Source organism: Microcaecilia unicolor, chromosome 1 (genome assembly GCF_901765095.1).
Source record: "Microcaecilia unicolor chromosome 1, aMicUni1.1, whole genome shotgun sequence".
In the NCBI taxonomy this organism is placed as follows: Eukaryota; Metazoa; Chordata; class Amphibia; order Gymnophiona; family Siphonopidae; genus Microcaecilia; species Microcaecilia unicolor.
In genome coordinates this window covers 682620985-682634876 of record NC_044031.1, presented here as the reverse complement: position 1 = coordinate 682634876, position 13892 = coordinate 682620985, and the positions used below count along the sequence as shown (strand labels likewise).

Sequence of the window (13892 nt, the reverse complement as noted above, 5' to 3'; positions counted from 1 at the left end):
GTAACTCCTAACACGGAACCTTGCATAACGTAGCTATAATTCGGGATCTTTTTTTCCCACATGCATCACCTTGCACTTGCTCACATTAAACGTCATCTGCCATTTAGCCGCCCAATCTCCCAGTCTCATAAGGTCCTTCTGTAATTTTTCACAATTCTGTCGCGAGTTAACGACTTTGAATAACATTGTGTCGTCAGCAAATTTAATTACCTCGCTAGTTACTCCCATCTCTAAATCATTTATAAATATATTAAAAAGCAGCGGTCCTAGCACAGACCCCTGAGGAACCCCACTAACTACCCTTCTCCATTGTGAATACTGCCCATTTAACTCCACTCTTTCCTATTCTTCAACCAGTTTTTAATCCACAATAGGACATTTCCTCCTATCCCATGACCCTCCAATTTCTTCTGTAGCCTTTCATGAGGTACCTTGTCAAACGTCTTTTGAAAATCCAGATACACAATATCAACCGGCTCCCCTTTGTCCACATGTTTTACTCCAAAGAATTGAAGTAAATTGGTCAGGCAGGATTTCCACACAAAAGCCTTGCTGACTTGGTCTCAGTAATCCATGTCCTCGGATGTGCTCTGTAATTTTGTTTTTGATAATAGCTTCTACCATATACTATACTATAGCCTATACTCTATTGAAATGGTTGTGAGACTGGTTCAATTCTTATCTTGTCAAAATGTACACAGGCCATTCTGTGGCAGAGCTCCGTATCTCAGTCCTTCAGTTTGCCCTGTGGGGGTCCACAAGGCTCACTATTAGCGCCAATACTGTTTAATATCTTCATAGCTCCTTTATTCAGTATTAAACCTCTTGACTTAACACCCAGACATTCAGATCCTTGGGACACTAGATGCGCCAATTTTCAAGAAATTGTCAGGGTTTAATTGGAAAAGGGCAGTTTTCATTGCTGTGGGATTTTTCTGACACCTGTTGTGATGGAGTGAATTACCATAGTTTTCTTTAAAGTCTTCAAGCTGGTCAGAGATAATACGTTCTGCTATTTTAGATATATATGGCATCTGTGTAATAGGGTAATAGAAAAATAAGCTAGTTTTGGGTCTTTTGGGGAAAAATGTGTGCTTGTTTCCATATATAGGCACCATTCCTTGAACTGTGGACAATTTGCATGCAGGTAGGGAAGTACTGTAGATTGAAATCATATCAGGAATGCGGTCAGAGGGGGCTGCGGTGGTTTTTAATATCTGCATGGCCTTTTGGGTAGTTGAGATGGAGGGAGGTTTGAAGAAGCTCGGCACAGGGGGGGAAATTGCTAGAACTGGGAGTTAAGGAGGAGCGGCGTACAGCTGTTATTTTATTAACAAAGATTGCTAAATCCTCAACAGATGGTATCTGATCTGGGGGAGGCTGGGCAATCAGGGTCTCAATAAGTGATTATAAAATATAGTACATTTTCCCTTTGAAGGGCTTTAGCTATTTGTGTGGAGTAACATTTCTTTTTGCCTGCTCCCATTCTAGCCTTTGATTTCTAAACTAAACTACGTAATGGACATAACACAACTCTCCCGTTGTACGATTCCATAATGTGACTGTGCCACATGAACCTTATCTAACCACAATATCACTTTGTATTTGTTTACACCGGAGTCTGCAAACGCCTCTCCGGTACTATGTAAGCCACATTGAGCTTACAAATAGGTGGCAAAATGTGGGATACAAATATAACAAAATAAATTCATAAGGGTATCTTTCTTTACTTTCAAGCCCAATGTCTTAGCTGCTCTGGAACTGCCAACTGCTACAGCTATGATATGATTCAGGGGTTTCTCCCATTTTAAATCCTTTTATTCCTTTCCTTTGAATTGAGCTCAGCTAGCAATGAACAATCTGTCAAGGTCACACAGCATGAATTTCCCCAGAGTCATGTATGTGAGCCCAGTTTGGTCACTGGGGTACTGCACCTCCTCCCCCCACCACCACCCCAAAGAAAAAAATACATGTAAATCTGTGATACCTTTTAGGTAAATGCCTTTACAGAAATGTTTCCCAATTTGTGTTCTAGGACCCCCCCCCCCCCAAATTCCCACCAGATAACTATTTAAATCAGTCACTTAAGTTCTAAGTGACACTTTTGGCACACATTTTCTAATTTTGGAGCCATTTATAGATGGGCACACATTAAGTTGATGACCAGAATACCTGAAGGATGCACTCTGTTAACAAATCAATTCTTGTATACCACTAATATCAATATCCCCTTTCCAGGGTTCAGTGTGGTTTACATTCTAGGTGAGACAAAAGCCGATAATAGTGTGAGAACAATTGGAGACCACTGGTGTAATGCATGAGACCAAAAACATAGGAAAGGATAATGGATGACATTACGAGGTAGAAGTCAATGGATTGTTAAATTTTCACTGTTAGAAAAGGTGAGGCTAGGGGTTATCAATCTGGTGATTTAACCTCTTCCTTTTACTGTAAGCAAGGTAGATGCACATGAGCTTGCCTGCATCTCCAATTAGATATGCAATTCATTAACCTAGTGGATTGGAGCATATTGGGCAATGATTAACGTTCACTGTATTTCTAACACTTTTCCAGCCCTGAAGATAAGAGTATTTCTTGTAGGCGCATGCTACAAGTGCTAAATGTGGTTTTGGTTTATCTTTAAAAATTCGCAATTTATTTAGATTTTGCTCACACCTTTTTCAGTAGTAGCTCAAGGTGAGTTACATTCAGGTACTCTGGATAGTTCTCTGTCCCAGGAGGGCTCACAATCTAAGTTTGTACCTGAGGCAATGGAGGGTTGTGACTTGCCCAAGATCACAAGGAGCAGCAGTGGGATTTGAACTGGCCACCTCTGGATTGCAAGACTGGTACTCTAACCGCTAGGCCACTCCTCCACTCAACAATAAGTCACATTTATACAGCCCTGAAGATCAAGAGTATTTCTTGGAGCACAATACAGTGGTTTTGGTTTATCTTTAAATATGCACAATTATAGTCAGTTTCAACATGGTGGTGCTGAAGTGTGCTGTCAGTTTCAACAGATGTTGCTATGCTTAACAGCAGGGGTGTAGCCAGACTTCGGCGGGTGGGGGGTTCAGAGCCTGAGGTGAGGAGGCACATTTTAGCCCCCCCGCCAACCTGCCATCGTCAGCAAAGGCAGGTTAAACATGACCATCATACCTTATATCAATGATCTGCTTGTTTTATTTTTAAATGAAAATTAATGCATTTTCCTTCTGGAGGGGGAGTAGCAAATGTTTGCTAATACTGCCTTTCAACTGTGGCAACAAACTGGTTCATAAGCTACAAATGTTTTTAAAAAATGAGAAGACCTCCATAATGACAGGAAAGTAGAGACAACAGACATACAACTATTTATATACAGCCTACAAGCGATGTATAATTAAAATTCATAAAAATACAATGTAAGATACAAAAGCCCATTTTCCTGAGTCTACCATAATCAGTCAAATGAAGCTCAAAAGGTAATATTCCATAGTATGGGTGGAGCTACTGATAAAGCTCTAGCTCTCAAATGAGCCTCTCTAAAATATCAGAGAGGGTACATCAACACCATGCCACGACTACTATTCTTCAAATAAGGAGGACCTGTACTGTGTAACCCTTAGTCAACCATAGAGTTTTAACTATAACTCTACCAATAACCAATGTAACTTTTCCAACAAAGTTTGAGTGGAGGTCCATCAAGATGCTTTACAAATTAAATGTGGTGGTGCATTTTGGACAACTGGAGGTGGCACATCACACCCCCTGGGATCCATGTATAAAGCAGCATAATAATCCAATATGCAGGAATAGTGATCATGATTTGAGTTTATCAAAATCTGGGGTGGTGGGGCACCCTCAATGTCTCAATTAAATTCAAGGGAGGTACAAAGCTGCTAATCTCCAAGGTTGCCCTAACACCTTGCAGTAACTCTGGGTTTCATAATTTTCAGCAAGACTTACATTACTGCAGGTAATTGAGAATTATTTCTGCTAGCTCTTTGGCTAAATAAATGGGGGACAGAGTAGAAACATCAGTTCTGCAACACAGTCTTTGCAGTATAAACAGTTGAACACTTCTGCCTTCCATCATTTTGTATGAGGGATGTCTGGGCTCCCATCTGTGTACAATTTTGTCAACTTGTGCACAGGAGAGCAGGTCTTAGACAGGGTAGAGCTAACATTCTATTGGATTAGATATATATTTATATTTTGTAATCATTCATACATAGTGTTGCTGTGACTAAAGGCTTTGCTGTCTGGAGTAAGAGTTTGAAACTGTACAGGAACTCTAAATTTCTTGGCTGAGCATGTTCAAATTTTTGGACATTAGTTCCTGACCAACTTCCTGTAACTGTAGGCTGACCTAGGGTTATGAGGGTAATGCTCTGCAGATAAATGTAGCTACAGGCTTTTGTTGGCCTACTAAAATGCTTTTCAAATGTGTGTTTAAATACTGGCTGAAATTCTGAAATTTTCTGGTATGTGGGAATTTACCCTTTCAGTACAAATGAAATACTTAGGCAGGGGGAAAAAAACTGTACAGAATCCTTGTTTCAAAAGTATCAGATTTTTGATACAGCATTAACTGAGGACAGTTATGTTTTAAGTGTTAACTTGACATTTGAATTTTTAACTAGTGCTGCTGCCAGCAATTGAGGGCAACCCATGAACCAGACTTTCTGTACTGATGCATGCGTACTCCATAAAACGCAGCTTTTGGCAAGGAACCCAGAGCACTGCTTGCTTTAGACCTTGGGCTAGCAGGAGCATCCTGTTTGTGTGAGTTTTTAAAAAATTTGGTTTGGATTCATACTTTACTACAAGGGGTAATCTGATACTGAGCATAAGAAGTTTGATCCTTTCGGAATCTGGGCTACTTGCTGGAAGGTTTTTCTTGCTTTACAACCTTAGACTGTAATTTTATTTCCTTCCCCTTTATGAATTAGATGCTACATGACTTAAGTGGGTTTCACTAGTCATAACAAAGATTCTTTGTAGATTGACTCCAGGTCAATTGAAATGGTATCTACTGGTGCTATGAAACTTATAGCCCCAACCAGAACATTAAGCCAAATAGTACAGCATATGAGTGAGTTGCATGTGCTTGCAACTGCTGAGGTTTTTTGTATTTAGTGTGACTTACCACTAAAGGGACACTTTTTTTTTTAATTGTATTTTTGGCAAAGTAAATGTATTCTATTCGGGTTTTAAGTTCTGTGCAGTACTGAGAAACTGACTTTCTTGCAGATGCGCTGGTATCCTTCTCCATCCGAAGCTACACAGCAAGGATGGAAGTCTCGTCAATTTTGTTAAAGCTATTTAGTAAGTACTACTTTGATGCATTTTTATCTGGGCCTATTAGTCATTGGTGTAGCAGCATAACTAAAATGAAATCTCTCTTCATTTGAGCCCTGTTACCTGTATAGGGACAGGGACAGAGCTGGTTGTATCATAAATGTTTTCACCCTCCTTGATTTTTGTTCTTCCCAGACAACATGCCTAAGCAGCATATGGAACTTTAATTGGTCCTGGGAGCAAGAGAAAAACTGACTGCTCCAAGGAGATTTTTTTTTCTTCTTCCTAGACCTGAGCACAACATACCATGCCTGAGCCCAGTAGACTTATATCAGGTTTCTGAACATGAACCATAGACTAATTTGGAGAATGATCATAAGGGGGAGACATTGGGGGGGGGGGGGGGGGGGGGTTAGTTAGTGCCACTTGTGTAAGACTGACTTTGGGATATCTAATCCAATTAATTCAATAGACTGAGATGGGGTAATATTCTGTTTCCCTAATTGACAACTTATAATTAAACTAGTAAAAAAGGCCCGTTTCTGACAATGGGCACTAGCAAGGTTTTCCTCGGAGTGTGTGTGAGAGATGGAGTGTTTGTGTCAGACAGAATGAGAGAGAGAGACAGTGTGAGAGACAGTGTCTGTGTGTGTGACAGAGATAGTGTGTCAGAGAGTGTATGTGAGAGACAGTATGTGGACCCCTCCCCCCCGCATCAAACCCCCTTGCCACCTGCAGCTGCTGCTGCTCCTGTTGAGCAGCAGCGGCCGCTACAAAAAGAAAAAAAAAGCAATAAATGTTTTTAAACATCAAGCGCGGCACCACAGACAGCCATCAGGCATTGGCTGTCTGCTCTACAGCCGCTCCTCCTCTCGCATCACTGCGCTCCTCCAGGGTCTTACTCAAGGGGCAGCGACGTGGAGGCGAGAGGAGGAGCGGCTGCAGAGCCAACAGCCAATGGCTGTGTGCGGTGCTGTGATTGATGTTTAAAAACATTTATGGCTTTTTTTCTTTTTGTAGCTGCCGCTCAACAGGAGAAGCAGCAGCGGCCGGACAGCATTACCAGTGGCAGCTACGGGTGGAGAGGGTGTTGATGTGCTTTGGTGGGGGGGGGGGGGGGTTTGATGTGCCGGGGGGGCTTGGGTGATGCGCCAAGGGGGTGTTTGAGCGGTGCACTCACAGCTGATTCCCAGGCAAGGGGAGGAGTAGGGAAACACGCGGAGCAAGTTGCTCCGCGTGTGTTTCCCTACTCCCCCCCCCCCCGCCTGGGAATCAGCTGTGAGTGACGTCAGCCTGGCTACGGAGCCTAGCTCAGCAACTCCAGGTGCCACGGACACAGGCAGCTACTTTAGAACTTTGGTGGTGAGAATTATTATATAGGATATGTAAATGTGGTGGCCACTTAATACCATTGTTTTTTTTTTTTCCTCTTTAGATTCTCTTCTCAGCTTGAGTTCACTTTGTCTCCATGAAGTGATGTGCCAGGAATGATCCCACTATCAATTCAACTTTTGTAGGCACCCAGGAGTGTCTAACTGTACTGTAACTTCACTTTCTCCTCATAAGGGGCTGTGGGTTCCCTTGTTCATGTCTCCCCAAAACTGAATCAGTTTTTCTTGACCAAGATTCTCATCTTTTCTGGTAAACCAAAGCCTGGTCTGAGAGGCTCAATCCGGATAAAAATAAAATTATTCTACCTAACCAGGATAACGGGTGCAAGATGAGATTTAACTGAATACAGACCAATGTTTGGGGGTCTCCTCAAACTTTATGGAGCTCTGCTGAAGAAAAACCAGTTTTGCATGATTGCTTCCTGGCATGAATTAAACTACATCCTTTTTTTTTTTTTTTTTAGTGCTTGTGTAACCATAGGAACAGGTCTTGGCCTAATTATTGATAATTTATCTTACTTCAATGAGGACTTGGCTTTCAAATACTAGTCTCTTTCCTGTTTGCAGTAAAACCAGAGGAATTATTGTTTTTTAAGTTAAATGCACTGTTCCTGTTTCTCATCCTGTATGAAACCTAGGTTTTCTTCTTTCATCCAACATTTGTAAAATAAGGTGTCTTACTCCCTTACCACCACATTCTTCTGATTGGGAAACTTTCCAGTCTTGCCAAATATTGCCATCCTTGTGGGAATACAGAAAAAAGTATGAGTATTTTTGTACCATGTGTAATAAGAAAGTATTTATGCATCAAAGGATTTGTGTGCATTTGTGTGCAATTTAATTATTAAAAAAAATTTGTAATCTGTAAGATAAGTTAATGTTAGAGCCAAAAAGTGACTATTATTCTGTTGGACAAAACATTAAGATTTGTGCAATTTTTTTTTGTTTTTGTTCGCATTCTTTTGCTTGAAGTGCTGAAGTATCTACAACCATGGCTCTTGCTTGTATTAAGACTGCAATGAGTTGCTTTGTTTCTGATCCTAGGAGAATGTGAAACTGGATAATATATGAAATGCAAAAATCCTTGTCTTCTGATATTTTATTCTACTACTGAGGCTGTGGGTGGCAATATCCACATCATAAACTTGGTGCTGATACTTTAATCCCTGAGGTTCAGGGATGTTGCAAGGACACATTGGCTAGGAGGGAGCAGGTCACCAAGCTTTTATCACCATTTCATACTGCTGTCTTCAGAACTGTCATTCTACTGCTGTGGCTAATAGTAAACTAGCAAAGCATTCAGTAACTTTGAAAGCATCAACTGAAAATGCCATTTTGGCCACTGGAAGAGGAATGCATATTGGACTCAACTGGATGCATAGGAGCCAGTTCTGTTAGCTCCCACAATATTGGAATGGAAATGGGACTTGATATACTGCCTTTCTGAGGTTTTTGCAACTACATTCAAAATGGTTTACATATATTCAGGTACTTATTTTGTAACGGGGGCAATGGAGAGTTAAGTGACTTGCCCAGAGTCACAAGGAGCTGCAGTGGGAATCAAACTCAGTTCCCCAGGATCAAAGTCCACTGCACTAACCACTAGGCTACTCCTCCACTCCTAAGGCATTGATTGGGCAGTTTAATGTTCATTTAGCTGTAATAGCTGTATCACTTCAATTAAACCAAGTAGGTTTTTTGCAGGGTTGCCTTAACATTAAGCGAACTAGGTGGCTGCTTCTAAGGGATGGCAAAGAACAGCACCAGTCAAGCAAAATAACACAAAACCAAAGAACCATGGCAACATGGACCACTTTTCAAACAGCCCATGTACCTCTCTAAATTACTTCTGGAAATCAACCTGATTATACACATGCACTTACAAAGCAAAGTTTAATATTAAAAAGTATGATGGCCAGGTATGCATTTTTACAGGACTGTTGTGGGAAGGGTAGTGTTGGCATGCCCTAAGTACATAAGCATTGCCACACTGGGCTAGACCAAAGGTTCATCAAGCCCAGTGTCCTGTTTCCAACAGTGGCCAATCCAGGTCACAAATACCTGGCACTATCCTGTAAAAGTACAATACGTTTTATGCTGCTTATACCAGAACTAAGCAGTGGATTTTTCCCAATTCATTTTATTAATGGTCTGTGCTTTTCCTTTAGAAAGCCACCCAAACCTTTTTAAACCCTGCTAAGCTAACCACCTTTACCAAATTCTCAAGCAATGAATTCAAGTTTAATTACATGATGAGTGAAGAGAGAATTTCTCTGATTTGTTTTAAAATTACTACTTTGTAGCTTCATCACATGCCTCCTAGTTCTAGTATTTTTGAAAAGAGTAAACTATTCACATACCTGTTCCACTCATTATTTTATAGACCTCTATCATATCTTCCCTTTGTCTTTTCTCCAAGCTGAAGAGCCCTAGCCACTTCAGTCTTTCCTCATAGGGAAGTCATCCCATTCCCTTTATCATTTTCGCCACCCTTCTCTGTACCGTTTCTAATTTAGTATACCTTTTTTGACATGCGGCAACCAGAATTGAACACAATATTTGAGGTGCGGTCGCACCATGGAGCAATACAAAGGCATTATAAGGTCCTTATTTTTGTTTTCCATTCCTTTTCTAATACCTAACATTCTATTTTCTTACCCTCTGCTCAGTGTGCTACGATGGCTTTCAACGTATCATTGACGAAGCCTAGATCTTTCTTGGTGACTCCTAATGTGCAACCTTGCATTACATAGCTATAATTTGGATTCCTCTTTCCCACATGCATCACTTTGCACTTGCTCACATTAAACGTTGTCTGCCATTTAGATGCCCAGTCTCCCATTCTTGTAAGGGCCTCTTGTAATTTTTCACAATCCTCTCATGATTTAACAACTTTGAATAACCTTGTCAGCAAATTCAATGACCTCACTAGTGAACTCCCATCTCTAGATCATTTATAAATGTTAAAAAGCAGTGGTCCCAGCACAGACCCCTGGTGAACCCCATTATCTGCCCTTCTCCATTGCGAATACTGACCATTTAACCCTACAGTCTGTCTTCTCTCTTTAACCAGTTTTTAATTCACAATAGGACACTACCTCCTATCCCATGACTCTCCAATTTTTTCCTGGAGTCTTTCATACGGTACTTTGGCAAATGCCTTTTGAAAATCCAGATACATAATATCAACCAGCTCACCTTTATCCACGTTTGTACACACCTTCAACTAAATGTAATAGATTTGGTGAGGCAAGATTTCCCTTCACTAAATCCATGTTGGCTTTGTCTCATTAATCCATGCTTTTGAATATGGCTCTGTAATTTTTTCTTTATAATAGTTTCTACCATTTTGCCCAGCACTGATGTCATGCTCACTGGTCTATAATTTCCCGGAGCTCCTCTGGCACCTTTTTTAAATATCGGTGTTACATTGGCCATCCTCCAATTTTCTGGTACCACGCTCAATTTTAAAGATACATATTACTAACAATAGTTCCGCAAGTTCATTTTTCAATTCTATCAGTACTCTGGGATGAATACCACCCTGTCCAGGAGATTTGCTAGCAGCTCTTAAATTTGTCAAACTTCCCCATTACATCCTCCAGGTTTATAGCGATTCAGTCAGTTTCTCACTCATCAGCTTTGAATACCATTTCTGGCACTGGTATCTCTCCCAAATCTTCCTTGGTGAAGACCAAAGCAAAGAATTCATTTAATCGCTCCTCTATGGCTTTGTCTTCTTTGATTGCCCCTTTTATCCCTCGATCATCTAGCAGTCCAACAGAATCTTTGGCCGGCTTCTTGCTTTTAATATATCTTGAAAAAAAAAAATTCTACTGTGTGTGTGTGCCTCCAGTGCATTTTTTTTCTTTCAAAGTACCTCACTGCCTTCCTTATCAGTGCTTTACATTTAAATTGACATTCTTTATGCTGTTTTGTATTATTCAGTCTGTTGTTTCTTCCATTTTCTGAAGGATTTGATCAGGAGCAATGTGTAAGGCTGAAGGTTAACCTAGTGCATCCCCTATCCTTGTGTTATCCCTGGACTTTGGACCTCTAAAGTGAAACGTATATAGCCCCTCAAAGGCAGACTAGCCTAAGGCAAATATCACTACCTTATAATGACCAAATTGTGTTCCAAAGCAGTACTACCACCCGTGCTTCTTATTTTTGGTATCATGACAAGTTCTGATGTGGATTGGCCCCACTTGCTAACAACTTCCTATACTTAGTGGATCTTTGATCTGATAGCTAAGCTGTGGAGAGGAAAAGACTATGTACATTGTTCTACAATAAGGTGTTAGCATATACGTGGTCTAGTGGTTAGGGTGGTGGACTTTGGTCCTGAGGAACTGAGTTCGATTCCCGGCACAGGCAGCTCCTTGTGACTCTGGGCAAGTCACTTAACCCTCCATTGCCCCATGTAAGCCGCATTGAGCCTGCCATGAGTGGGAAAGCGCGGGGTACAAATGTAACAAAATAAATAAATACAGTCAATGTGGTATGAAACTTAAGTTGAAATTCTTATTACATTATCAACACTGAGGTAGAAAAGAGAGGGTTCTGAGTATAACAAGAAACCAGAGCAAAACAAAAAGCATAAGACCTTTCCAGAACAGAACAAAAGCAGTTCTTTAAATGGACCTGACATGGCCTGTGTTTTGGTAACCAAGCACCTGGAGCAGGGATCTAATATATATATATAACTTGTACAGTAATTCAATAAAAACCAACTTAATCTATAAAAAACATACATACAATACATTTTAAAAGGGGAACTACATAGTAAAATTACATCTGAGGAATGCCCCATAAAACTTAAAAAAATTCCCCCCAAATCATAATGATAAAGTAGAACACAAAGGTAACACATACTACTGCCAAAAAGAAACTGTGTCCTCTTTGCTTATCACAACAGTGTCCAATGCTCATATTGTATGAATCATGTATCATACTCAAACTAGAGAGCTGGGCTGAAAATATCAAAACTATCATAGGTATTGTAGGTGTAGCTAGCAGTGTGGTGGGGGGCTGTGATTGATTTGTAAATGAAACATGGATTGAAATCCATTTTACAGTTGTAAACTGTATCCACTTTCATACTGGGGTTCAAGGATAAGGATCACAGATGGCTGTACGTCTTGTTTCCAAGCTATTCCAAGGTAATTTGATACTGTAGGTAACACTTAAAACCATGAGCCTTCTCTCCACTCCCTCTTACTGTGTGTACCAACCCCCCAGAACAGCTAAAAGCAATCTGCTTTCTGAGGCAAGAGATAAGATTGCCATTTAGAAGCCCAATCTTCCAGTATAAGGGCAGATTGCATTTCATGTGAAAAAATGCATACATATAGGGAAGGGAAACCCAAATTATAGCAACTCGATGCAAGGCTCCACACTGTTATCTAGGTGTCATCACTGATACTTTTGAAACCCTCTGCTCAGTGGGCAGTGGTGGCTAAGAAAACTACAATCTTAAAAATTAAAGGAATGGAGAATTAAAACAATATCATGCCTTTGTTTTGCTCTGTTGTGTGACTGCATCTCAAATATTTTGTGCACTGGTCACTGGATCTCAGATACAGTAGAATTAGAAAAACATACAGAGAAGGGGTGACCAAACTGATAAAGGGAATGGGATGACTTCCCTAGGAAGATGGAAAAGACTAAGACTCTTCAGCTTGGAGAAGATGAAGGAGGGGTATTATGACCAGTCTATAAAATCACAAGTAGAGTGGAACAGGTATATGTGCTCGCTTGTTTGCCCCCTACCCCTTGTAGTTGGAAAGAGTACACAATAAAGATAATTGTTGGTATAATTAAAACAGAATTTCTTCACTCAATGTGTAAGTTCTGGAATTTGTTGCCAAAGACTGTTGTAAGTAGCGTAATGGGTTTAATGAAAACTTTGGGCACTTTTCTAAAGTCCTTAAAGTATTATTAAGATGGACTTGGGACAATTCACTCATTGTTTCTGGGATAAGCAGCATGAAATTGATTTTACTCTTTTGGAATCATTCCAGGCACTTGTGACCTGGATTGGCCACTGTTGGAAACAGGATACCAAACTTTGGTCTGTCCCAGTATGGCAATGCGTGTATACTGGTTCGGGATCAGGGAGGGTCCCCTTATACAGAGTACAGGTTGGGTCTGCCCTAAGAAAAAAAATAATGCAACTTATACTCTCAGGTTGTATGATAATAAATGAAGTGTCTGTTTCCTGGGCTGGAGCACTGGTTTCTCTCACCTGGATTGTCCTGAGTTACATACATGTGTGAAGGGAAAGGGCAAGAGGCACTTAGCCTGTGTGTGGAGTGAGAGGCCTTGATAACCTGTAGGAAGCACCAGAGTGCTGCAGCAGTGATCCGAGAGTCCACAGACAGCTGTGTCTGCAATGAAGAAGCAGCTTGCTTTGGCCACAGGAACCAATGCTTGAGATTGCGGCACAAAAGTATGTGAGCTGGAGTAGGGTCTGTGTATGATTTGGCATGTCTGCTATTGCCTTAGATACAAACTTTGGGGTCCATTTACTAGGCTGCAGTATAAACTGGCCTTAGTGTACCCTTATGTAGGTCTTTCCTGCTCAGTAAGGCCATTTTTTTGCTACAGCCAGAAAATTACTGATATTTTCCCAGTTAATGACCATATGCTGTTAGCGAAGTAGTGAGGTGAATTAGGCTGTTTAATGATCAATGACCTTTATTATTATCAAAAAATAACACATGTAAGGACCCCACATGGCTGTGTTTTGGTGTGTGGGCCTGCCTCAGGAGTCATTAAACCTGTAAGAATATATTGGTGGGAATGCAAGTGAAGCAGTCCTGTGTTAAGTCGTTTATTTGTTTAATTATTTATATACTGCTTAGCCCTAAGCAGTTTACAGTTTCATTTGCAGGTACTGGGTCTATTCCTAGTGGCCTCATAGTCTAAATAGTACAGTATACTGGGGCAATGCAGAGTTAGGCGAGTGGGCCAGGGTCACATGGAGCTGCAGAGAGAATTGATCCTGGTTCCCCAGGATCTCAACTCGCTATCAACCATCAGGTAGCAGCAGGAATTAAACGCAGCTCCCCAGGTCCACAAATTACCTGCTGCACTAACCATTAAGCCACTCCTCCAATTGCAGTGCTCCTGGCACTCCTCTGCTATGTGCTAACAGCTCTGGCCAACTGGTGATGTAATGGATGCAATTGACTTAACACAGGACTGCTTTCT

The 13892-nt window shown here is 40.9% G+C and overlaps 1 protein-coding gene across 2 annotated transcripts in view; it reads left to right on the top strand.

Moving 5' to 3' along the window:
- The window catches only part of RBPMS2 (RNA binding protein, mRNA processing factor 2), a 143656-nt gene extending 135816 nt beyond the window's left edge, over positions 1 to 7840 (top strand). For both annotated transcript variants that reach the window (XM_030187939.1, XM_030187932.1), the window contains 2 exons: positions 5239 to 5313; positions 6722 to 7840. In XM_030187939.1, coding sequence (XP_030043799.1) covers positions 5239 to 5313; positions 6722 to 6777 — 131 coding nt within the window. In that variant the 3' untranslated portion in view covers positions 6778 to 7840. The remainder of the gene's footprint in view (positions 1 to 5238; positions 5314 to 6721) is intronic.
- Positions 7841 to 13892: the final 6052 nt, after the last annotated feature.